Source organism: Chiloscyllium plagiosum, chromosome 10 (assembly GCF_004010195.1).
Source record: "Chiloscyllium plagiosum isolate BGI_BamShark_2017 chromosome 10, ASM401019v2, whole genome shotgun sequence".
Taxonomy (NCBI): Eukaryota; Metazoa; Chordata; class Chondrichthyes; order Orectolobiformes; family Hemiscylliidae; genus Chiloscyllium; species Chiloscyllium plagiosum.
Window position 1 is genome coordinate 74,822,689 of NC_057719.1, and position 26,326 is coordinate 74,849,014.

General features: G+C 41.1%; 1 protein-coding gene across 2 annotated transcripts in view; it reads left to right on the top strand.

Moving 5' to 3' along the window:
• The window catches only part of actn1 (actinin, alpha 1), a 120,402-nt gene extending 94,105 nt beyond the window's left edge, over positions 1-26,297 (top strand). The window contains exons 13-18 of one of the 2 annotated variants that reach the window (XM_043698110.1): positions 4,174-4,314; positions 14,922-15,104; positions 17,932-18,066; positions 19,163-19,342; positions 20,801-20,947; positions 26,171-26,297. In XM_043698110.1, coding sequence (XP_043554045.1) covers positions 4,174-4,314; positions 14,922-15,104; positions 17,932-18,066; positions 19,163-19,342; positions 20,801-20,947; positions 26,171-26,272 — 888 coding nt within the window. In that variant the 3' untranslated portion in view covers positions 26,273-26,297. The remainder of the gene's footprint in view (positions 1-4,173; positions 4,315-14,921; positions 15,105-17,931; positions 18,067-19,162; positions 19,343-20,800; positions 20,948-26,170) is intronic. The other variant, XM_043698111.1, reaches the window with a different exon arrangement.
• The last annotated feature ends 29 nt before the right edge of the window (positions 26,298-26,326 follow it).

The window sequence follows — 26,326 nt, forward strand, 5'->3', positions numbered from 1 at the left end:
ATTTTATTTTTTAAATGGATGAACAAAACAATAGAGATGACATTCAACCTTACAAAACTTCGGTCAGATCCAAGTGGAGTGCTCCTTATCATTTCGGACACCGTGTTTGAGGGCATTCTGGTTTGGAGGGGATTTTGTTAAAAATCTTTAGAAACTTTGAGGGTAAATAAAGACAAATGATGTCTTCCTGTCAGAAAGTCTTCACAATCAGGGGCTTCATATTAGTGCCAGGAAGTCGCCATGCAGTGTGTGGCGGAAACCTGAATCCATGTCCCCCACCAGCGCCCAATCCCCGCCCCTCTCCTCAAAAGGAGAACCTGTTGAGGTTGAGGAGCAACTGGGGAAAAAAAAATTCCAAACTGAGATTAGTGCAGTAATTGAGGCTTAAGGAATTGAGGCAGGTTGATGGAGTTAAGTTGCCAAATCGGCCATGATCTGATGCAGTGGCAGAACAGGCTCAAGGGCCTACTCCTATTCTGAAAAAGGGAGTGATTAGTTTTAGTCAAGCCTTGTTCATAGTCTGGAACCACTGCTTCAAGTTCAGTGAGTCAAATTAATTTATGATGAAAGTTTGGCTCAACAGCCAGCTTTTCCTGCAATAACCTGGAACATTATCAATATTTTCTAATCGACCTGTTCCTGGCTCACCTCTGGAGCAGATGAGACTTGAATCCAAGCCTCCTGGCTCAGAGGTAGGGATACCACCACTGCCCTTAGTTTCTGAGAGCAGGCATTTTCAGACTACCATGGCCATTGGCACCTGTAACATTTCACCGGAGGGTGAAAATGGGTACAATCAATTCACTCGGTGATCAAGCAGTTAAATCTATTTTGGTTTTGGAAATGGTGGAAAGGCTTATTAATCTGGTCAGTTAGAACATCCCTGGACTGTTATTCTGTATACCATACTTGTAAAGAATCAGTCACTTTTCAAAAGTTAGCATAACAGGAATGATTTAATGTTTTCAATGCTCAGCCTGTATTGATGGGGTTGGAGGTAAGAGCTCACTTGTATTATGCTCTGTGGGTTCTTTACATTGTTGACGCTGGTGGTAGTAAACCAGAAGATGCTGGAGCTGAGGGGGATTCAGCTGAGATAATCATGGGAGGAACCTAAGTAGTGACAGTGCTGACAGTCTCTAATCCGGCCCATTAGTGGGGGATCTTATGATTGCACTTGGCCAGACTCCAAAGCTGATTGCAGTGTTTATTAAATTCCTTAGAAATCTGCTTTGTCTTCATAACTTACCTATCTCATATGTTAGAGAGCTCTAGTAAACCTAGTCATGTTTATACATCTCAGTTACTAAAACGTTGAGTGTTTGTCTCATGGTTTAGTCTATAACTCAAATGAATGGAGCATAAATTTAGTGACTGAGACTCACTTTTGCTCATGTACATCAGTTGAATGCTATTTCAACATCTAGATAGATTTTAATCAACATTCAGAGATGTTATTACATCCCTCTGGAACAGGTGGGACTTGAACCTGGGCCTCCTGGCCCAAACATATGGGCACTACCACAACAGCCCTCTATATTTAGACATCTAGGGTAGATATCAAGATTGTTTTCAGCTACAGAGTGCTAATGTGTGCAAGACTGCATGATGAAAGCAAACAGTGGTGAAACAAAGCCTAATTGTGAAGGTGAAGGAAGAATTGGTTTTAAAATTGCTGGCCAGGTTATATATTGTTCATGCAGTATTCAGATATTTTATCAGATGATGTCGATTGAACTGTTGACCAATCTGTATGAGTAGCGGGTTTCCGTCTCTGAAATAACTCCCCAGAGGCCAATATCCCGTCACCAAGTCACCCTTTATTTACACATACACAGTACATGACACTGATCCAGCTCCCTCAGAGCCGGCTCTGAGTGAACAGAATCTCCTGACACTCCTGTTTATATCTGTCAGCCAGAGCTACCTGATTGGGACTGCTAACCTGGAGCAATCAGGGAACTCCTATTCTATGAGGTCCTCCTGGCTGACCTCATGGCAATCACTATACTCTCCACATCGGTTCCTCTGCATGGTGACTTTGGTGAAGCTCAGGCACTGTTGTCTTTTCCTGACCTGTTGCATCCATTTCTAACTTGTCATTTTTGTCGTGGGAAAACTGCAGGGAAGTTGATTAAACCATCCATATCATGCAAGCTGACATCTCCTAGTAGCTCTGGCCTGTGTCTGGATATTTTTGCTGTCAAGGGAATTTTGTTTGTGGAAACCATAAAACTGTTGAAGGATGAACGATACATGGGATGGAGTATTTTGAGAATATAAAGAGCAAGATCAGAACAAGAAAAACTGTTTCTTAAGAAAAAGAAGCTTTCAGAAAGGGAATGACACCAAAATTGGACAGTGAAGAACATTATCTCAGAGTACAACAGGACCTTGATCAATGGGAGTGGCAAATGGAGTTTAATTTAGTTAAGTGTGAAGTATTGCACTTTAGTAAGGCAAATCAGGGTAGTAATTGTATATTTAATGGTAAGGTCCTGGTGAGTGTTATTGAACAAAGAGGTACAGGTTCCTCGTTCATTGAAAGTGGAGTTGCAGATAGGGTAGTGAAGAAACTATTTGATACACTTGCCTTTATTGGTCAGTGCATTGATTACAGGAATTGGGGTGCCATGTTGTGGCTGTGAAAAAAAAACAAAAAAAAAAAAATTTGGTTAGGCCACTTGTGGAATACTACATTCAGCTCTGGTCTCCTGCTATAGGAAAGATTTTGTTAAACTTGCGTGAGTTCAGGAAACATTCACAAGGATGTTGCTGGGACTGGAGGGTTTGCGCTATAAGGAGAGGCTGAATTGGCTGGGGCTTTTTTTCTTTGAACATTGGAGGCTGAGGGATGAGCTTATAGAGGTGTATAAAATCATGAGGGGCATGGATAGGGTGAAGAGACAAGGTCTTTTCCCTAAGATGGGAGGAGTCCAAAACTAGAGGGCATAGGTTTAGGGTGAGTGGGGAAAGATTTAAAGGGATCTAAGAGGCAATTTGTTCACACACAGGTTGGTGCGCGTATGGAATGAGCTGCCAGAGGAAGTGGTGGAGGTATGAATAGGAAGGGTTGAGAGGGATATGGCCAAATGCTGGCAAATGGGACTCTGTTAGATTGAGTTGCCTGGTCAGCAGAGGCGAGTTGGACCAAAAGGTGTGTTTCTTTCTGAATGACTGTATGACTCTAAGGATTGCAAAGAAATGGACTGCTCAAAAGAGCTTTCCTTTTCTTGAATCAACGCAAGAACAGCATCAAAAGACACTGTCCATAGATTTTGAAGTACTCATAGCTTGGGATTGGCTTAAGCTTTGTCTCCAGTTACAACTATTGGCAGCAAAACAGTTGTTTGGATAACTTATTGGGGGAACAACTTCAGCTGCAAGAAGGCTTCAAACATTCCCATTTCAGAACTCAAGAGTAACTAAGACCAAGAATTTCCATAGATGAAAAAGGAATAAATGCAGAACTGCTGAAGGTTGGAGAAAGAGAGAAATAAGAAGATGATGTGTTTCTAAAGAATGGGAAGCATCTCATTTTCTTTGCTCTATATCTAGAGCTCATGATTTTGCAAGGCAGCGTTATTGAGAATGGAAAGGTGGTTGAGAGTATCTATTGGGATGTCATCTGAAGGACCTTGGATAATCACACATTACTGTAGGGAGTGAATTAGTTGGATTATGACTTGAAAAGATGTAAATGGTGAAAAGAGAAAATATATTAGGGAACATTGATTGAATGATAAGTATGTCAGAGGATGTTAACTACAACATTTTTGAGGAATTCAGTATTCATGAACAGAATTTAAGTGGGAGTTTGAAAATTGCACAGAAATGAACAATATAAAATGCTGCCAAAGACTTTGAACATGTCCAAGATTAGTTAATCACCAGATTGTTCAAGTGCAGAGTTCCAGAGAATGCAATGTTGGCAGTAAATCTGTGCTGAAAACCAGACAGAAGATGATGTATTAGGCCAGAGCTGTAGGTGATGGATAATTTGAATATTAACAAATACTGAGTATTAAAGCCAAAACGTCTGCATGTAGTCCTCACTTAGCAATGCCATAGGGGTGAATGATCAAACAAGCTTCCGTTTAATATCAGTGAGCTGCCTTAAGGGACTCAATATCCTTCTTCGACTTTAATGAATGTATTTACATTCCTTTTCAGAGGACAGAGAAACTCCTCGAGACAATTGACCAGTTGTATCTAGAATATGCAAAGAGGGCTGCTCCCTTTAACAATTGGATGGAAGGTGCCATGGAGGACCTGCAGGACACGTTTATTGTTCACACTATTGAGGAAATCCAGGTATGTATGAAACATTCAAGAACACATATGTGAATACGCAAATTCGGAGCAAGAATAGACCATTTGGCCCCTCAAGCTGGCTCTGCCATTGAACAACATCATAACTGAATTTGATTGTGCCCACATCTCCATTTTCCTGGTTACCCATTTTCTCCGTTGACTCCCTTGCTAATCTAGAATCTATCTACTTCTCACTTAAATGACTACTTCCACTGTTCTCTGGGAAAGAAAGTTCCACAGAGGCACTATCTTCTGTGGGAAGCAAAACATTCTACTCTCCACTAGTCTGACACAGGAGATTCTCATGTTTAAACTGTATCCTTCATTTCTAATCCCTTCTACAAAGGGAAGCATTCTTTCATCAGCAATCCTGTCCAGTCTCCTCAATATTATATGGCATGATCAGCTCATCTCTCATTCTTCTAAGTTCAAATGAATACAGATTCAATCTGTCCTCACAAGGTGACCAAATAAAAGCAAAATATTGCAGCTGCTGGAAGTCTGAAATGAAACAAAGTGCTGGAGAAACTTATGGTAGCAACTGTGGAGAGAGAAAAACAGTGTTGACATTTTAAGTCCAAAAGACTGTTCCTCAGAACCCAATTCTGACTGCTGAAGAAGAGTCACATCAGACCCCGAAATGTTAGCTTTGCTTTTCTCTTTCAACAGAAGCTGCCAGACCTGCTGGGTTCTCCAACTTTCTTGTAGTTTTATCTCCTAAGATAACCACTTCATTCCACGCATCAGTCGAATGAATCTCCTCTGATTTGCTGTTCATGCAATTATGTCCTTTCTTATATAAGGAAATCAAACTATAAACAGTACTTGACATATGGTCGCAACAATGTCTTGAACAACTACGGTAAAACGTCCCAAATTTTACATGCTCTTGCAGTATATGAAAACATTCCATTTGCAGTGCTATCGTCGCCCATTTCAGACACTCCATTTCAGAAAAAGCAACAAAAGATATCATTGACTCGCTCTTTGGAACAAACCATTGCTTGTCAGGTTGCCTGACACAGGACACCATCCACTGTGGTACATTTAAGTTTGTATTTGGCCGCACAGATGCAACGCTAATAAAAACAGACTTGCAAGTTGCTATCTGTGAGTCATCCTGACATTGTGCGTCAGGGAGAATCATGATAAGTGGCACTCCCACATGCACAGGACAATGGGAATCTGCGTCACTTAAACATTGAAGAGCTTTGTTTACTACCACCCCCTTCAGTTTATTTAAACTTAACATTTTTATAAACTAAAACATTAAACCTGCTTGACGGTTCTCTTGGGTGAGACCTGTATCCACTGCATATCATTATGATTGTCGTCTCATTTTCTCATATTATTCAACTGAATCTGTATTATTACACATCATATTGTCCCCATGTCTATCTCCTCTTTGGCTGTGCTGATTTTAACTGTTATATTTGACCAATCAAAAGCAGTGCTGTAAAGTACAAGTCACAATTTTCACTCTCCCATCAGTCTGTCAATCACTTTCATCACCACCTGATTTATTTTGTTATATTTATATATGTCCTATACAGTCCAGCCTTGGCATTTTCATGATGAGTTTTGACACAGTAGGTATTTCTTTAGGTAATGGGTACAGTAGGGCGACAAACCAAATTCTATCAGAACTGAAATGCAATTCAGTCAAATCACTTAAGTGCTGGAAGGCACTGCATTCCACATTGAACTGACAAAGGACCCTCTGACCAGTGACCAAGTAATTCACGTGCTGGCAAAATGACAGTTTTATTGTCACGAGGATCATAAAACATGGGAGCTGAAGTAGACCATTGAACTGCTCAGACGTTGAGTGAGATCATGGCTGATCTGAAAAATCTCATCTCCACTTTTCGTGCCTTTTCCCAATAATCCTTGATTCCCTGACTGATCAAAAATCTGTCTATCTCAGCCTTGAAGATTCTTTAGAACATTAAAACTAGGAGCAGAGAAGGCCCACCAACCTGCTCCTCCATTCAGTGTAATCATGGTTGACCTCATCTCAGCCCCTCAACTCCAATTTCCTGCCTGTTTTCCATAACCCTTCTTCCCCTTACTAATTGAAGATATATTTCCTCCTTTAAACTTACTGAATACCCTGACATCCGCTGCACACCATGGTAGTGAGTTCCACAGATTCTCAACCCTTTGAGAGAAGTGATTCCTCCTAATCTTGAAATCAAATTTATCACCCTTAATCTAAAACTGCAGCCTGTCATTGTAGATGGCCCCACAGGAGGACACATCCACTTGACATCTACTTTGTCAGTTCCCTTCGGCGTCTTCTATCAATTAGATCGCCTCTCATTCTTGTAAACTCTGGAGAGTACAGTCCTAAACTGTTCAATCTCTCCTGCATAAAACAAACTCCTCATCCCTGGAATCAATCTCGTGAACCTCTTCTGAACTAACTTCAATGCAACTGTATTCCTCTTCAATAGGAAGAATTTTCTGTGCCAGAGGTATGTTCTAATGTGTTTCAACAGCTCGATTTTAAAATATCAACAAGTTATGTGTGGAACATGCACATTTTTGCCTGAAATCCCTCTAGCCACTATCTTCTTAAGAAATGACTGGCACACCTTGAGTTTATACAGTACATTTTGCATCTCCCAGGGCATCACTATTATGTCGTAGGCAGCTGATCGATGCAAAGCATGATCCCACAAGAGATAACTTAGATAAATAACCACTGGTTACACTGGTGTCGCCAGAAGGAGGAATATTGTCCAGGACACTAGGCCAATACTTCCCTTTAGAGACTGTTCTTGAATCTTCCGTGCACCCAAACAAAGCACCAATCAGAAAGGTACAATCTTCCACATTACAGCATTCCCTCGAGCAAGGTTATATATTCCAGGACAGGACTCTCTGGTAATGAACAAGAATGTTGTCAACTGAGCTAAATTACACTATTTATTCTGTGTTTTTTAATCTAGTTAAATTATTTAATATCTTTGTTGAAATAGAATTTCATGTGAATTAATCCAGTTTATCAGTTTGGCTTTTGGAGTGTATAACATTTTGTTGAATGCTATGTTGAGCATGACAATGTCTGTACAGTAGTGATGTGTACAGTTAACACAGCTGTTCTAGTGTGTTTTTTTACCTTTTACCTTTATGTTCATTGCCCATAATTTTGTGAAATGATTTGGAAAGTCTCAGCCAAAAACCATCTGTCTTTGTTGTTGTAGAGTAAGCATGTAGGTCGTGTTTGTTTGGCTATGTTACAAACCTGTGACCTCTACCACCAAGATGCACAAGGGAGCGCCACCACCTTGAAGTTCCCCATCAAGGTCCATACCATGCTGACTTGGGCATGTTTCACAGCTCATTCACCCTGACTGGATCAGAATCCTGGATTTCCCTCTCTGTGCAGTGGAAGAACAATTACCTCATGGAATGCAATAGCTCTCCACCATTGACTTGAGAACAACAAGGGGTGGATAGTAAATGCTGCCCTTTCCACTGACACCCACATCCTCAAGATTAAACTTTTTTTAAAGACGCATGTGTAATTCACTTGTGCCACATCGGTGTTGCAGATCCCTCATTTTCCAGAGTGGTTTGATCCAATTGTTGGAAGTCTGAAACCACTTTGCAGGGCAGTTCAGAGTTGGTGAGGGACTGCAGTCACATATAGGCCAAACTGGGTAAGGGTTTGCCGCCTTATATTTGGGGCGGCACAGTGGCTAGCACTGCTGCCTCACAACGCCAGGGACTTGAGTTCGATTCCAGCCTCGGTCAACTGTCTGTATGGAGTTTGCACATTCTCCCCGTGTCTGTGTGCATGTGTGTGTGTGTTCCGGTTTCCTCCTACAATCCAACAATGTGCATGTAGGTGAATTGGCTGTGCTAAATTATCCATAGTCCTAGGTACATTAGTCAGGGTAAATGTAGGGGAATCAGTCTGGATGGGTTACTCTTTGGAGGGTCGGTGTGGACTTGTTGGGCCGAAGGGCATGTTTCCAAACTGTAGGGAATCTAATCTAATCATTCAAGAGCATTGATAAACCAACTGGGTTTCAACCATGTATACTTTTACCGTTGCCATCTTTTTATTTCCAGATTTTTTTTACTATTAACTGATCTCAAATTTGCAACCTGCAATGGCAGGATTTGAAAGCCTGTCAATAGTTTGTCCAGGACTCTGGATAATTAGTCCAACATCATTTCCACATGAAGTACAGTGGCAACATAGCTAACAATAGGTTTTCCCTATTGAAGAGGAGGAATGAAATTTGTATGAAACCGCAGTTGGTGTTATAACCTTAAGTATTTCTCAAGGGAAAGAATATGAATGATAACAGTTGGTTAAAAAAAATTACCATATTTGGACACGTCTGTGGAATTGTTCTCTACAATTAGTAAACTTTGACCTTTTTAACCTGCCAAGTCTGGGGAAAAAATGTTGCTGAGAACTGTACTGCATATTTATGTCACACCAAAAGCTTATGATGGATGAGTTTCTTATTTTACAAGTAAAATACCAGCTTAGTTCAATTAGTCTAGTTACAGATTTTATAATTGCCAGACTCCCGCAAATTCTCAGCCAGGAATAGTATTGTTCACCGTGGACCATGTCCGTGGAGATCCACAAAGTCCCAGGTTCAATTCCTAAGCTAGTCGACCTCATCCAGACTATCTGGACCTGGGAATGGAAAAATTAGCGAGAGTTTCTGATCTGAACCACATTCCAGTGAATAGGTACTGAGTGAGGACTGCACCCAGTCCCTGTCACCTCACTGCCCACACCGTCAGTTGAAGAATGGCCATTTGATTAGTCTAAGAAAACAGGTACCCTTTTTATATGCGTAATCAATTACTCTACACTGAAGAAAGGGATCATCAGGGTATGTGTGGGACTGGCAGAGACCATTCACAAGGAATGCAGCCAGACAGAGAGAGAATTAGATACTGAGTATTTTCAGGGAATTCTGCAGTTTCTGTGAAGTCATAGTGTTGGCTATCCCCGAAGTGTTGGTGAACCATTGCGCTTGCCTGGAAACTATCCATCTGCTCACCTGGTGACTACGCCATGGTATCCTGAATGATATGGGAGTTTTTGAAGAGATTAGTAGCTGTGGACTTTTCTTTGAATGTCCAGATAATGTTTTATTTTAATATTTAAGAATTTTATAAACCTACTGTCCCCAATTCATTTATTTTTGAGAGCAGCATATCCAATTTTAGCTCTTTAACCTAGTGTTCAGAATATCTCTTGAATGTCTGACAACATTTCACATATTTGCATTCCAATCCCCACAAATCCATACATGTTAGGGAAGCAGTTTGCATTTTACTTCAACACTGAGTGTTTATTATCCCGCTGGGCTGTTGGTAATGCATCCCCTTTTGAAGTAAAGGCTGAGATTCAGTATTAGTTGAGAATTTGAGCATATACTTTAGGTTGACTCTCAACTGCAGTGGTAATGGGGTGCTGCGTTGCTAGAGAAAGAGTCTTCCAGTTAAGACATACTAACCATGACCTTGTCTTTCTGCTCTGTTTCAACTAAGTGTTAAATTGCATTCTATCCCTATTACTTCAAAGCCAGCTTTTGCTCCAAAAAGTAGTTGTAATTTCTTTCACGAAAGCATGTTGTGTCATATGTTTGTATGTTCTTGTGTGAAGAGGGGTGCACACATTTAGCATTGAGGTATTTTCTCGCATTCCTGAAAAGGACTAGCAGTCCGATGTGCTGACACTAACTCTGCTGTGAGCACACCCAGTTATTACCCCAAAATTTCTCAAGTCAGTTGAAATATAGACAAATGGGTAAATGTTTGGAGAAAGTGCTGTGAGCACTTGTGGATGCACTGGAGAGTGTTTTTTGGCAGTTATATTGTAGCATTTTTAAGTGTCAACTCATGGTAGAACAATTTGTTTCTTTTCTCTCCCTCTCTCTCTTTTGTCACCCCCACACCCCTTTTCCCCCACCTCTTCGACTGTTCCTATACATCCAACTGCATGCTCAAAAGTCCTGCTTTTTTGCTTTCCCTTCTCTGTTTTTTCACTACCAACGTTGCTCGAGCTGTCATTGTATTGCCAGGAGCTCTTAACATCAGGTAATCCTGATTTCTCTCCAGTCTCTAGCCTACAATCTCCATGTTTTTATAACTCAAGTTGGGTATCAAACAATCACCACCTCCTGATTTGTCTCCCATTCCCTTCCCTTCCATCGTGGGTTGTTACCTGACCTTTGAGTCTTGACTCATCAGTTAATTTCTCCATTGTTGATTTTAAATAAACTCCGATGTGATCAACATTCCCTCTAAGCTGCGCAGCCTCTCAACATGCACACACACAGACACTGATTGGCTGGTGTGTTCACTTCCAGTTCTGGGAGCCAATGTCACGTGTAATCTGCACAGAAGCAGAAAACAATTACAGGGGATGTAGGATATGATCTAATTTCATTAGGTTTTCCGTGTTATGGAGCAGACCAGACCCCCTCAACGTGTTTTAAGAAGGTAGTCATGACCCTAACTTTTTCTTCTTTTAAAGGCAAATGTAATATGCTGTGTTTGAGATGCAATTCGATGGGGCAAACCACCGGACATAAGCAAAACCCCATTTATTCAACGATCTAGTTAAAATGCAGCAAAACAAAACAAGAACTTAAAATAACAACTCTGTTGGAAAGCTTAACAGAATAATAGATGCAGTAACAATTAGTAAATAACCATCCTAATATAGTAACATCCCATAAACACACCCCTTGGGGAAAGAAGGCAAATTCAGAAATCCGATCTTCTCACCTGCAAGGTCCGCAATAGGAAGAGAAGTCTCAGCTTCTAGTTGTAACTGATAGAGGGAAAAGATACCTTCTACTTCTTCAAAACTCCAGCTTCTGCTGAATCTAAAAATTAAAAAAAATCTCGAAATCCTGGTCTGTGACAGCTGGCCACACTCATTCAGGCTGCTTCTATTGTTCTAAGTTTTTTTTTTAATTAAAAAAAGCCCAAGGCCTCACAAGCTGTTTACTAGCACATCTGTCTTAAAACCTCTATTTATTTTAGAAAAGAACAAAATTACTTCTTAAGCCATAGCATCACCATGCTGTCCAACATTAACATCTCCAGGCTGTATATCTTTAAAACTTCAGATATTCACCCTGACCTCAATGACATAATATATGATCTAATTTCATTGGTAGAAAGCCAGAAGTATCTCCTATACCTGGATCTGAGCTCTCTCTCTTCCCCTCTCCCTTATTGTTTACCGATTTGGAATGCACTCAGTAAGATGCCCTGTTGATTTCTATTTAAAAGCTTTGGCTAAAGCTCTAGTGTTCTCTCTATCTTTATTAGCAGAATTGATTTTAATTCCCCATTCAGAATTTAATGTCAGTTTGAGATGGACAATTTAAATTTGAATAAAATCTGTAATTAGTGCCTTTATTTAAAATATTAACTACCCTACGGGTGAATTCCGATTTCAAATAATGTCTTATTGACTAATATCTGTTATTAGTCAATAACATGCTGCAACAATCTATTCTTACTGGGTATTGTTACACAGTCTTCAGTAGTTCTCTGGTACCATTGCTACACTGTTGCTTAGGTTACACATAAGTAATGAGAGCATACAGGCTCATCAGACATGGTGGAGCTGGGCTGTATAGGAAGGTAAGACTATATTGTGTTCACCTGGCCATCTAACATAGACATGTTTCACCAAGCATCACTTCATAGTGATGAGGAGTAGGAGTCCTGCTAGTTTATTCATCAGCATTCTGGCCCATGATACAGATATAAATTGATGCTTTTGTAGTTACCATGGCTAATCTTCTTTAATTATAATTTATTATTTTTAAACTTTTTTCTAACTAGAGTTGCTAGGTATTCAAATGTGATGAGTTTATCATAACTGCATTGGTTGATTCAGTTACCCCCTTTACTGTACTCTTTAATATTTTCATGTCTGTGTTGAGTTAGCCTTGGAGAGGTGCCGCGGTAGCATAGTCAGTTCAAGTATCCAGTCTGGGTAAGATGACATTTTACATTGTTTCAAATTTGATGGATGATGTAGAAGGTTTTAATTTTGTTACTAGCTGAAGGCAAGAATTTGCCAAGTTCTGGTCCCTGAATACTCCAAATAAATGTGTGTTTACTGAGGGCTACCAAATGTGCTGCATGGTTTGAGGTTCCTGTCTGATATTGACATCTGTATAGACAGTGATGAAGGTTATCAAAAATTAGAAAGGGTTCTTGATCAACTGGACCAAGGAGTGGCAGGTGGAATTCAATTTAGTAAATGTGGTGTGTTGCATCTTGGGAAGAACAGCAAGAGCAGGACTTGCACAGTTAATGGTAGGGCCCTGGGGAGTGTTGTAGAAAAGAGAGACCTAGGGGTTCAGGCACGTAGTTCACTGAAAGTTGCATCACAGATAGACAGGGGAATAAAGAAGGTATTTAGCACGTTTGCCTTCGTTGCTCAGACCAATGTGTTTAGGAATTGGGACATCATGCTGCAATTGGTGAGATCACTTTTGGAGTACTGTGTACAGCTCTGCTTGCCCTGCTATAGGAGGGATATTATTAAATTGAAGAGGGTGCAGAAAAGATTTACCAAGATGTTGCAGGGGCTGGAGGATTTGAATTTTAAGGAGAGACTGGAAAAGATTTTTTTCACTGCAGCATAGGAGGTTGACGGGTGACCATGTCTAAGTTTATAAAATCATAAAGAGTATTGATAAGTGAATAGCAAAGGTCTTTTCACTAGGGCTGGAGAGTTCAAAACTAGAGAGCATAATTTTAAGGCGAGAGGAGAAAGATTTAAAAGGGACCTGAGGGGCAGGTTTTTTGCACACAGGGCGGTTCCTATGTGGAATGAACTGCCAGAGGAAGTAGTGGATGCTGGTACAGTTACAACATTTAAAGGACATTTAGACAAGGACATGAATAGGAAAGGTTCAGAAGGAAATGGGCCAAATGCAGGCAAGTGGGACTAGTTTAGTTTGAGAAACTTGGTCAGCATTGACGAATTGGACCAAAGGGTTTGTTTCCGTGCTGTGTGACTCTGTGGAGTCCAAAATATGTAAGCAAATATAATGTCAGAGGTGGCGAAGTGATAAGTTTCCATTGATTCCTGTTCAGATCAAGTCCCTGGGAAAACAGGTGATTCCTTTCCTAAAGCCATTTTATGATAATTAATCTATTGTTATGACCAGATGAACAGGGATATTGCCAATTCAGTTTGTACTTTGTCTGTCTACAGTGAAGAACTAAGCCAGATAGGTAATTTTGACTGAAGCAACATGAGGGTTAGTTGTGCCAAACCCCACAGTAAAACATTAAAAAAGTTAAAAATGTACAAGTATGTCTGTCTTCTCACTAGCAAGCACATACTCAAATCCCAAATTGAATTGAATTAAATTTATTGTCACATGTACTGAGGCACAGTGAAAAGCTTTGTCTTGCGAGCAATACAGGCAGATCACAGAGTTAAGTAGCGTGGATAAGTAAATATTAATGCATGAGGAAAAGTACAGCCTTATAGAATATTCATATAACCTTAAGAATATGTAAGGTTAAACTCAGCCAAGTTAAGAATGCACACTTACTAAGAGAAAGGAAAATTTATGAATTATATCCACAGTCACTGTTTCACCAGTTTGAAGTTGTGCCTGAGAGTAAAACTTGGAAGTGTCAGAACTGGTCCAAATTGATCTCGCATATCTGAAAATAGAACTCCAGTTCACGTTAAACCCACTGGTTCTGTACTGGTTATCCCACTTATTGTTGTCAAACTCCAATGGCTTTCCCTCCAAGCTTTGTCTGCTGTAGAGTGATTGATAGATGGGGCTGCACGGTGGCACAGTGGTTAGCACTGCTGCCTCACAGCGCCAGAGACCTGGGTTCAATTCCCGCCTCAGGTGACTGACTGTGTGGAGTTTGCATGTTCTCCCCATGTCTGCGTGGGTTTCCTCCGGGTGCTCCGGTTTCCTCCCACAGTCCAAAGATGTGCAGGTCAGGTGAATTGGCCATGCTAAATTGCCCGTAGTGTTAGGTAAGGGGTAAATGTAGGGGCATGGGTGGGTTGCGCTTCGACGGGTCGGTGTGGACTTGTTGGGCCAAAGGGCCTGTTTCCACACTGTAATTTAATCTAATCTAAATATGCTTTTCTGTCTCAAAGACCGGGTTTAGAGATTATAAATAGTATTACTTTGTAGTTTCTGTCAAAATCCAAATTAAAACGTCCACCAAAAGATTACATCTGAGTTGGTTGTGTACTCCAAAAGCTGATGTCTGGCCCAACTTTCTCTCGCTCGTGAAAGCTGAGGTGGTTAATATTTAATGTTCAACAAATTAATCCCTAAATGATCCATCCTCTACCCTGATGAGACAGTCAGGAGCTGTTCTCACCCCCCAGGTGTGCCATTGTCTTTGTTGGGGTCTCTGGAATGTGGTTACACAAATGCATTTGAGCACTTGTTTTGAGTCAGTGTCTTTGTTTCAGTGCAATGTCCTTTTTAGAAGGCTAATATGTCACACTGAGATTCCAAACGAATTCCACATAGCGCATTTTCATGATATTCCGGACTCTGTGTGACTAATGTTTTGTTCCTCACCTGTACTCTGTCCTATAGGGATTGATAACTGCTCACGAGCAATTTAAAGCCACCCTGCCCGAGGCAGACCGCGAGCGGCAGGCTATCCTAGGCATTCACAACGAGGTATCCAAGATAGTCCAAACCTACCACGTCAACATGGCCGGTACCAATCCTTACACAACAATCGCCCCACAAGACATTAACAACAAATGGGAAAAGGTGAGGACAATTCCTAAATGTTTTGGTTGTACTGTTGGGGGGGGGGAGAACAAAAAGGGCAGCTGCGTTTTGTTTTAAAAAACCATCAGTGAGATGTCACTCACTATCTAAGTTCATTTTGCACCAATACGTGACTTAAGTGTTGCTGTCTTGTACTCATCAAGACAGTTCATAAGAATATGAATTGAAGGGAAAATTAATATTGATACTGAGAAGAGAATGCATATTAATTGGCAAGTGGTTTCTAGTTTAGCTGTAACCATGGATAATGCACCAGTGATTATGGGTTAACAGTTAAGTTCTAGGCTTTGTTTAAACTTAAACCAAGTATGTTGACCCTAATAGGTTAAGAAATTGCCCTGAAAAATGAGTCAGTGAGTGACTGTCACTTAAATTGTTGAGTTGACAATATTTTTTGGCTGTCAATAACAGACAAGGTACTGGCCCAACTATACTTGTAAACTCACAACACAGTGTCAAACATTATTTTAGATTCTGCAACTGTACAATATTTAAAGATAAAACTGAGTGTGCAAAAAAATTACTCTGACAACCAATGAAGGCTTACAGTGTGACACATTTGTGTGTACTGGAAGCTACACACACTGGACCCTGTTCTTTGCAGACCAAGAACATGCACACACCCTGCACCTGTTAACTCAACAAAATAAGTGGCAGCCATTTACTGGCTTATTTCTCAAGGCAGTCCCTTTGCCTGTCAGCCAACCTGCCTGGTTTAGAATTTAAACAAAGCCTGGCAGTTAACTGTTAATCATCACTAACTGGAGCATTCTCCATGGCAAAGCCTGTACCACTGAGTCCATGTGCCAAAGAACAATGAGCATTCTTCTGTCATAGAGCATAAATCTTTTCCCCTTAAAATGAGAATTGCCCTGAAGATTGCAAGATGAAAAGCTTCAACAAACTCTCTTCATTCAGCGATAACCAAGTTCGAACAATCAAACATGTACTTGAATAACTGACTAGTTTTCACAGCCACATTTGAGTATCCAGTGTCTCACCCAATCATAATTTGAGCACATAATGGAGCTGCTTTTGTTGGCCTTAACTATTGATCCTGTTGCATAATTTGATTTGTCGCCATGTGTGTCCAGCTTTATTCCAAATTATGCTTTGATACAAACCCCAAATCGTCATTCAAGACATCTTGGCTTTCCATCTCTCCTACCTGTGGGTGAAATAATTCTTAACAGAAAATGGTTATAATACATCATATATGGAATAAAAGACACTGTGTGTATCCCAGTGTGGTTTTCATTTGAATTTTGGCTCTATGTCAAACTTTTCTTTTTGGAATTTAATCTCTGAGGAAACAAAATGTTGGTGAGATTGTTTCCAGCTGAGTGTGCATTCCTTTGTTCTTTTGTAATCTTCTAAAGGGAGCTGATTGCTGCATTGCATGTCTCCAAATGAAACAGCCAGTAGCCAAGACCCTAACACGCTGTACTAAAGTTTCCAGTCTGTATTCCACCTCCGATTAACTTGTCACTATTTATTTGAATGGGATTTAAGTTGCTGGTAAGGACATCATCTCGGACAAAACAGACTGCTTGATTGCCGCCCACCATCATCTTACCCCACCTCCCCCCACCCAATCCAATATTTTAACGTCCGCTCCCTCCATAAATGATCCACAGGAAACACAGCGAGAATGCTGCCTCACAGTGCCAGGGAAACTGGGTTCCTTTCCAGCCTTGGGCGACTGTCTGTGTGTCTGACTATCTTCCGGGTGCTCTGGTTTCCTCCCACAGTCCAAAGATGTGCAGGTTAGGTGAATTGGCCATGCTAAACTGCCCATATGTGTTCAGGGTTGTACAGGCTAGAGGCATTAATCAGGGGAAATTTAGACTAATAGAGTAGGGGAATGGTTCTGGGTGAGGTACTCTTCAGAAGGTCAGTGTGGGCATGTTGGGCCAAATGGATTCTATGAACTCACTAAGGCTCCTTCTTCGACAATACCTTTTCAAATCCACAACCTCTAGATGGGGATGAACAGCAGATACATGTTCAGTGGCTTTCCCATCACTGAAATTCCCCCCATTATTAACATCCTGAGAGTTACTGTTGACCAAAAATGAACTGGGCTAGCCATGAAAATACTAGCTTTGGGGGAAGTTAGGAATTCTGTGGTAAGGAACTCGCTTCCTGTCTCCCCAGTGGCTGTCCACCAATTTCAAGTTACAAGTCAGGTGTGTGATTGAATACGGCCCATTTACCTGAGTCACTGCAGTCCCAACAACACTTGATATCATCATGGACAGTGCAGCCCACTTGATTAGCAGCATATGCACTATTTTCAACATCAAGTCTCTTCTTCACACATACATAGTGGCAGCGGTGTGCACCATCTACAAGATGCCCTGTAACAACTCCTCAAGGCACCTTTCAAACTTGCAGCCTCTATTGCCAGAAGGACAAGGGCAGCAGATGCAAGCAAACACCAGCACCTTCAAGGTCCCTTCCAAGTCACTGAGCCAAATTCTTCTGAATATCACTGTGGGTTTACCAATCCATCAGTGGTTCAAGAAGGCAGCTCACTACCTCCCTTCTCCAGGGCAATTTGGGAAGGACAATAAAAATGTTTGCCAAGCCAGTAACACCCACCTCCCTCAATGAATAATAATTTTTAAAAATTATTCTGAGCTGGATTCAACGTGAAAGAATAGTGTTGTACCACCAGGTATCCCAGCCAGTGTAAAATACCTGTAGATATAAAGGGAGAAAGTTACTCCTGTTTGGGCTTTTGTCCCTTTTAAAGGAATAGATGCAGTGTTGAGTGATTTATATGATAATACCTTGTTTTCAGGTTCGACACTTGGTGCCTCAGAGGGACCATGCTCTGATGGAGGAAAATGCTCGTCAGCAATCCAATGAGAGACTGCGGAAACAATTTGCAACACAAGCCAATGTTATTGGTCCTTGGATTCAGACTAAGATGGAGGTAATATCTCAACGACATTACGGAGCTGGTTGCAAGACTGCATAATTGGTGAGGGTGCTGTTACAGGCACTGAGTTAGCTGTTTTATCGGTGATGGTGCTGTTACAGGCTCTGTGTTAGCTATATTATCAGTGGTGCTGTTACAGGCACTGTTAGCTGTATTCTTGGTGAGGGTGCTGTTACAAGCACTCCGTTAACTATATTATCTGCAACAGTGCTGTTACAGGCACTGTGTTAGCTGTATTCTTGGTGTCGTTGCTGTTACAGGCACTGCGTTAGCTGTGTTATCAGTGACTATGCAGTTACAGGAACTGCATTAACTATATTATTGGTGACTGTGCTGTTACAGGCACTGACTTAGCTGTATTATCGGTGATAGTGCTGTTACAGACACAGCGTTAGGCACTGTGACAGCAATTTGAAAGAAAGCAAGGGAATTGAATTTATATGAAATCTTTCACAACCTCAGAACTTGGCAAAGTGTTTGACTGCCAGTATTGTACGTTCTCACTTTGAAATCTAGCCACTGGTGTAATGTAGGGAAAGCAGCAGCAAGCACCCACACTGTGAGGTTCCAGAAAAAGTAATGAGTTAATGTCTAGATGGTCTGTTTTTGTGGTGTGGGTTTTAGAGAGTGGCATTGACCCGGATACTGAACAAAACATCACTGCTCTTAGTCAATAGAGCAGTTCAATGTTTTACATGCACTAACAAGGGGAGATTGGCTCTTGGTTTGACATCTCATATAAAAGATGCTCATTCCTACAATGCAGGAATCCCTCATTACTGCGGTGAAGTGTCAGGTTAGATTATTTATTATTTGGCAGACTCAAAAGTCTGTGGTGTGGTTTTGATCAGAGCTAAATGTTGCTTTCTCTATCATGGAGTTTTACATACTCCTAAAACTTGGCTGTTCAATTGATCAGGTTACGTAACAAATGCACCTACATTTATTGAAGACATTGTATGATTGAGAAAAGTATTCTTACTATTCAAGCATTTTCAAGTTTGGTGTGGTTCTACCTGTTGTACAGCTGGTATCCACAAAAGGCAGCAGAGATATTCATCCCATCGCCTCTGTCCATTCACTTTTCTAGGAGATTGGTCGCATCTCCATTGAGATGCATGGCACATTGGAGGATCAGCTGAACCACCTCCGACAGTATGAGAAAAGCATTGTCAACTACAAACCAAAGATCGATCAGCTTGAAGGAGATCATCAGCTCATCCAAGAGGCACTAATCTTTGACAACAAGCACACCAACTACACAATGGAGGTAAACAGCTCTTCTCCTCCCAGTGCTTTTCTGGTTTGCACTTGTCTGTACATCCTGTTTAATGCAGATGCATGTAGTTTGCACTTAAAAGGTCAATTGCCGAAGTCATCTTGCAGTGTTGCTGCAGCTGCTCCTGCTGCTTTAATGATGGCATTGTTTAAAGCTGTTTAACATTTCTGTGTCTCAACTGGTCTGCTGTCTCCGTGATCTTGTTTTCATTCTTGGCCTTTCTTTCTCATTCCTGTACGCTTTTACCTTGATTCAGTTCATAGATATGAATTGTGTGTCTCAGAATCACAACCTGAAACCCGTCAATCTCCAAATGAGGATGGTTTCCAGACTGGAACGTAGATACAGTGAGCTATTCCTCACTCTCAAAATACAGCATTTTGTAAACACCAACACATGAGGACCAGTAATCATTTAATTACAGCATTTTTAGTGTAAGTAAAGTGCCTAACAACTGTAGAATTTATGGAACTGTAACCATTCATAATGCAGCACCTTCACAGCACAGAGACTTGTGATTAATCTGACGATACCATATTTGTTTTAGAGTGTCCTGTGTCTTTTTAAATGGGTCTTTATTTAATAAATTTTTGTGCTTTCTCCTTCAAACCTTCAAGCCTTTTTTCAGTAAAAGTTGTCAGGCATATTGTAAAATGATTCACCAATATTTCTTTGAGATGAGCAGCATAACTTTAATTTTGGGCACCCCACACAGTCCTGAAAACCATGGCTGAATTGTGTTTTTCTTTAAACAAAGCTTGAATATTAATAGGTATTTTCCTGAGAAGTGACTATAATATTTTCCCTAGTGTATTTTAAATGCATGACCAGTGGTGAGTTTGGAAAATGAGCTGTGGTCATTTTCTCATCCTAGTCTTCCTCACCCGACCTAAGTTTTGTACAACAGTGACGGTCTAATTATGACCATTTTTGCAGGTTTAGGAGTAATAATTTTCCTTTCATCTGCTTTGATTAGTGCAATATTGTTTGCTCCACTGTTAAGGGAAGTTGTGCCAACTTTTGAAGTGTTATTAACTCTTGAAATGAAATTTGCAATCATGTCAATATAATCATTGAACAGTTTACTTTCTAACAGATTTCGTCATCTGATTTCCAAAACAAGCAAAGTTGGTCTTGCAGCTGTTAAAAATCCATTTTTTTTTTCTAGCTTTCAGTTCACCTCCAGGCGTGAGGAACTTCCTTGCTCTCTCTGTCACTGTGTTAGCATGTGGGAAAAGCTGATGATAGAGCATCAGTGGCACCTGAACCAGACTGCTTTCTCAAGCTTGCTCCTTTCTCAAGCTTATTTTTAATCTTGTCAGGTACAGATCTGCTCAGGGTCACTATGAGAATAGCCATTAGAAAGAACAAATTGAAGTGCCTGTGAAGCCAAGGAGAATGCATTAGACAAGTGCGCTTAATTCATTGACTTCCTTCCCTTTGTTCCAGCATATCAGAGTGGGCTGGGAACAGCTGCTCACCACCATTGCCAGGACAATCAATGAAATTGAGAACCAAGTCCTCACCAGAGATGCAAAGGGCATCAGTCAGGAGCAGATGAATGAGTTCAGGGCCTCCTTTAACCACTTCGACAGGGTAAGCTGACGGGTTTGACTTGCCGGTGATGTGTGAGTTTTGCAGTGAGATTTATTCAGTTTTCTTGGCTGTGTTGAAGTATTTTCTTTCAGGAAATGGGGGATGCGATTCAAAATAGAATGTTTGCCACAAAATGTCAACCATATCCCCAATGAAGCCACCAACTGCACCTGAACTTCAAGTTGTCAAACTCCGAAACAAAGGAAACTGTGCAGTGCTCAAGTTTAATAATAGATAAAGTAACTAGTAAAAATTTAAAACTAAAGCGTGCTGAGGCCTGAGATGTATTTTCCCATCCTTCTTTAGCGTGCTGAAGCCGGAGATGTTTTTTCCCATCCTTCTTTAGCATGCTGAGGCCTGAGATGTATTTTCCCATCCTCCCTTCTAGCCTACTTCCGTATGCACCAATTGTTGCACCTCCAATGATCATTTTCCATGTGAGAGTCTGGACAGCAGCATTGGCAAATTATTTGACTATGGAATGTGGATCATCCCTTACCATGAATGTGATGCATAATTTTACAGATGGCCGCCAACAAATTTGCCCTGAGCTGGGGAGGCAGGGAGCTGTAAAGTAACCCAGGTAGCTCCCCTGTATGCCCCTGACCTGTGCCACTCAATCTTATCACCATGACTTCAATCCCCTCTCTTTCCTCCCCCCCCCACCTTGGTCCCCAGGCTTTCCCTGTCCTCATTGTTGTGGATGCTGTACTTCTAACCAAATAACGCATGGCCAACTGTTGAACTGTCTATGTGGCTGCCATGACTACTGAGCCATTACTCCCCAACATTTTAGATGGTGAGATAGGAAACTATAACATCTGATGGAGTATGTCTGGGAATGTTCAGTAGGGACTCCCCCATTCCTGCAGGTTCCCATTTTAGAAAAGTAACCATTTGCCTACAAGTATTGCAAACATCAGTTTTCAACCTTGTTCTGCTTATTTTCGTACAGAAACTAAAGGTAATAGTCGCAGATGAATGCCATAATCTTCAGCTCTCAAACTGTTTGTTCGTTCCTTCACTTGTCCCTTCTCATCGATCTTAATAGAATTTACTTTCCATTTCAACACACCCTCTTGTTCCCATGCTACACTACTGACCTGGGCCTGCTGAGATTTTTCAATGAGGCATCAATTCATGCTCCAGGAGCAACACCTCATTTTCTGCTTAGACATTTGACAGCCTCTAGGACTCAATATTGTATTCTACAACTTCAAAACCTGACTTCATGATGTCTGTCCTCCATTTTTCTTAAATTCTCCACTCCACCCCACGACCTTGTATTGTTTGTGTCCTTTGTGTCTCATTTAGTTTGCTCTCAGAGAACCCATTTGCTTCTTTCACAACTTTAAATTTATACTTGTTTCACATTTTTGTTTCACATTTTTATTTCTCTTTTTATCCCCAATTAATAACCCCTTTGTCTTTCACACTAGGCTTCCACACCATCTGTTGCCCTCCACCTCTGTCAAAAGTGTGAAAAACACCACTCTCCAATCTCTCTCAGTTGTGGAGAAAAGTCTCACTTGATTTGAAATATTAACTCTGTTTCTCTCACCACGGCTGCTGACAGACCTGTCGAGTTTCTCCAGCACTTTGTCTTTGTTTCAGAATTCTGCCATCTGCAATATTTTGCTTCTATTACTTGCTACTCTGTGTTGACTCAGTGAGTAAATAACAGGCCCCATGAACCGGGCAGGTCAGCGACTTGACTCCTTGTTGTCATGGTATTAAAGGACATCAACAGCGGAGAAATTTTCAACAGTTGCCAGCTGAAGAAGAGAGAAGCATTGGCCAAAGCGTGGTCCCTAATTATTGTTGAGTCGGTGGAAAACTGCACGTTGACTCTTCATGGAGTCAGGGCCGTACACCGCTCCAGACTCCTTCCTCTCACCTACTCCCTCTCCCCTCCCCCCACCCCCCCACCGTTTTCTTCTCCTCCCCCATACCTTCTGCCTCATATTCCTCCATTGAATGGCCTGTCAACACTGTGTTCAAGCTCGCACATGAATGAAGAATGACAATTCCAGTGAGATACAAGCAGATTGGTGGCATCCATGGCATCAGGAAGATGGGACAAAGAAAGTAAACAATGTGGGGGAGGCGGGGGTATATGTGAGTGGATTGGTAATAAATTACTTTTTCAAACTCTGCTTCATCCTGTGTGCAGACACATCAGTCAAATATCTATGACTCATGCTCAGTATTTGACATTCATACTTCCAATTTTGAAAATTCTTTTTAACCAACGTCTCTGAGTCTGTGGCAGATGGGACTTGAACCCTGATGGTTAGACTTTTCTTTAATGTCCAAAAGTGCTCTTACACACAACTGAAATAATTTTGTCCCCCATCACCCATGGTATCTTTTCATTTGTTAACCACCTCAACAAATCATCCATATTTTCCAATTGATTAATTTCCATACAAAGCCTATTAAGGGCAATGCAGTATTTTTGGGGGAGGCAATGTCCTAGTGGTATTACCGCTGGAGTGTTAACCCAGAGACCCAGATAATGTTCTGGAGAGCCGGGTTTGAATCCCACCATGGTAAATGGTGAAATTTGAATTCAGTTAAAAACAATCTGGAGTTAAATTTCTAATGGTGACCAGGAATCTGTTATCAATTGAGAAAAGCCCATCTGGTTCATTAATGCCCTTTAGGGATGGAAACTGCCATCCTTACCTGGTCTGGCCTACATGCGACTCCAGATCCACAGCAATATGGTTGACTCTTAACTGCTCTCTGGGCAATTAGGGATGGGCAATAAATGCTGGCCTTGCTGGAGACAGACTCCACTAATGAATAAAGAAGGAAACCAAAGGTTTAGGGGAGGTAGGTAAAGAGCTAGGGGCTAACTCAAAATGGAGTTGGAAGGGGCTGATTGATTGGACTTTATCAGATTTTGAATTGTTGCAGGGTGCCATCTTGTCCATTAGAAATGTGTGATTTAATAATTGATAGTATCTGGGGTGAAGATAACAAAGCTGGCAAGTCCCAACGTATGCATTTTGTGAAGACGCAAAACTGTCTTCAACTGCCCAGAGACCTTAAAACGTGGAGGCGCAGTCTCAGGAGAAGGGGCTGAGCATTATGAACTGCAATGAGGAGAAATTACTTCAATCACAGTGTACTGCAGATAGGAATCTTCTGCCCCAATGATGAGCACATCTAAGGCTGAGGTAGGCAGAGAGTTTTGACGTCTCAAGGAATGGAGAGATAGGAGAAGTGGACAGGAAAGTGGAACTTCAAAGAATTGAATTTCTCTTCTGGTTAGATTAAGAACAAAAGTTGAAGGTAGTTCAATGCTATTTTTTTGTGGTTATACCTTTGCTGCACTGATCCCTCAGCATCAGACCCTTTGCACAGTCAGTATTAAGTTCCTATTTGATTTTCAACTTGTCCAGTGTCCCAATGGTATCTGAACACTTGCTGCATCATGGATCATAAGCTAAAACCCTCATTGTGCAGTTCAGCAGTGCACTGCATTGCTGCATTCACAGAGTCCCCTCGTCTTAATTTGGTGCTCTGGGGAATTGCAGGTTAGGATTATTGATCAATGTTACTCCTGACCGATATCAGGGAGAATCTGTGCTGGTGGTGTATGGACTGAAGCGTAAATAAGGAAATGTATATTATTTTCTAAAATAAAATCAATTCCACAACAGTTATGTAATTCTTCTCCTTGTCAAACTTGGATAATACATTTTACACTGCACAGTTGTTTCTTAGAAGTGCTCTTAACTCTGATATTACATAACAACTGCTTACCCTGTGAGAGATATTTGTATTTGCTTCATATATTACTGGGAGTAGTATGATTTGGTATCTATGTGGTATGTTTGATTTCTTGAATATTGTGATGCAATTGTCACAGTGCCAGTAAGGCCTGTTTAAATACTGCAAATTATGAGGGAAAGTAGAATGGCTGTTAGACAACAGAGTAAATAATGATGTATTTTTGATGTTGATTGAACATTGGGTTTTGAGAAGTTAATTATGGTATACTTTGTAACTCTGACTGCACTTGCCTCTCTGTCACTGCACTGCTGTCACTGCATATCCTTACCCCTGAGCACTGTCACTGCATTAAAGGATGCATCCACTCTCTGATGTGCAGCTTTGTTAAATTCTGTTGTAAAATTGTATTGATACCTTGTTTGTTTTATGATACCTATGAATACTAGAGCAAACTTTCTATCTCATCTCACGGATTTGGCAGGATAAATTTTGACAGGAACAAATTTTAACAAATACTTCCAAGAGGGAAATGGGATGACAATCAAATTACAGTTTTGAGTTCAGTTTTTGATGTAATGTCCAGAGAATGCTAGTTTTCTGTATCAGACTGCCAGCATGCAGAAACAAGATGTTGTGTAGTGTGGGGGTATCCAAGATGTCTTTACAGCTCTTTGAAGTTTTCAGTTTTATTTCTCTGCCTTTTCTTTCAAAAGAAAATTAATGCCTTAATCTTCCCAAATACCAATAAGTAAATGGGATAATGGGCCTTACCTTCAGCAGCAGTGAATGAGCCAGGAGGGAAGAAAGGTTAGACCTGGTTGGTTAAGTGTGTCACCTTCTCCATCCCGCCCCCGCCCTTACCCCACCTCCCCACCCCCAACTGCTGCGTTCTGCCCTTTCCTCACCAGCACCACCCCTCAGCCCGAGCAGCAGCTTCTGTGGTCACTGCAGGAAGCAAACCCAATGACCAGAGTAACTCTTAAACCTGCTCCCTCGCCATTGGCTCATTTAATGTAGGACATAGAATGGCAAAGTCTGGAGAAAACACAGTGAAAATCTTGCCTTTGAATTTTCCCGGGAAATCAACAGTTAGTTATTGGCATATGTTGGTTCCTTTCTAACTGTTAACTGGAAAGCATTAACCTCTTGGTGAGTTCATCACCATTTGACCTCTTGTGAGTAGCTGGGGATGAATCGTTAGTTTTGATCCCTGTCAAGACAGCAGAGATGAGCTTTCTAGTAATCTGGAAAAGAAGCCTTATCGTTTGGGACCATGAAGTTTGAACCGTTGTGATATCTAATTTTGTGCACTTTGTTTTCCTCTTTCCACTTGCATGATCTCCTTCCTTGACCCCCATTTTTCCCTTTGCATGTATGCCTTCCACCTATTCACTTTTTCTCCCTCCATCCTTTCCCTCACCCGACAACTGCTGTCTCCATCACCATGCATGGCGTACCTCGTGGCATTGCCTAACCCAGGACCATTCTGGCACCCTCGGAGCAGAGGAGTTCAAAGCCTGCCTCATCAGCTTGGGGTACGATATTGGAAATGACGCACAGGTATTAACTGTTAGTGTATAATGTGAAGTACTCCAAACTGGTACATTGAATTAACTAAATGTTTTTTTTTTCTCT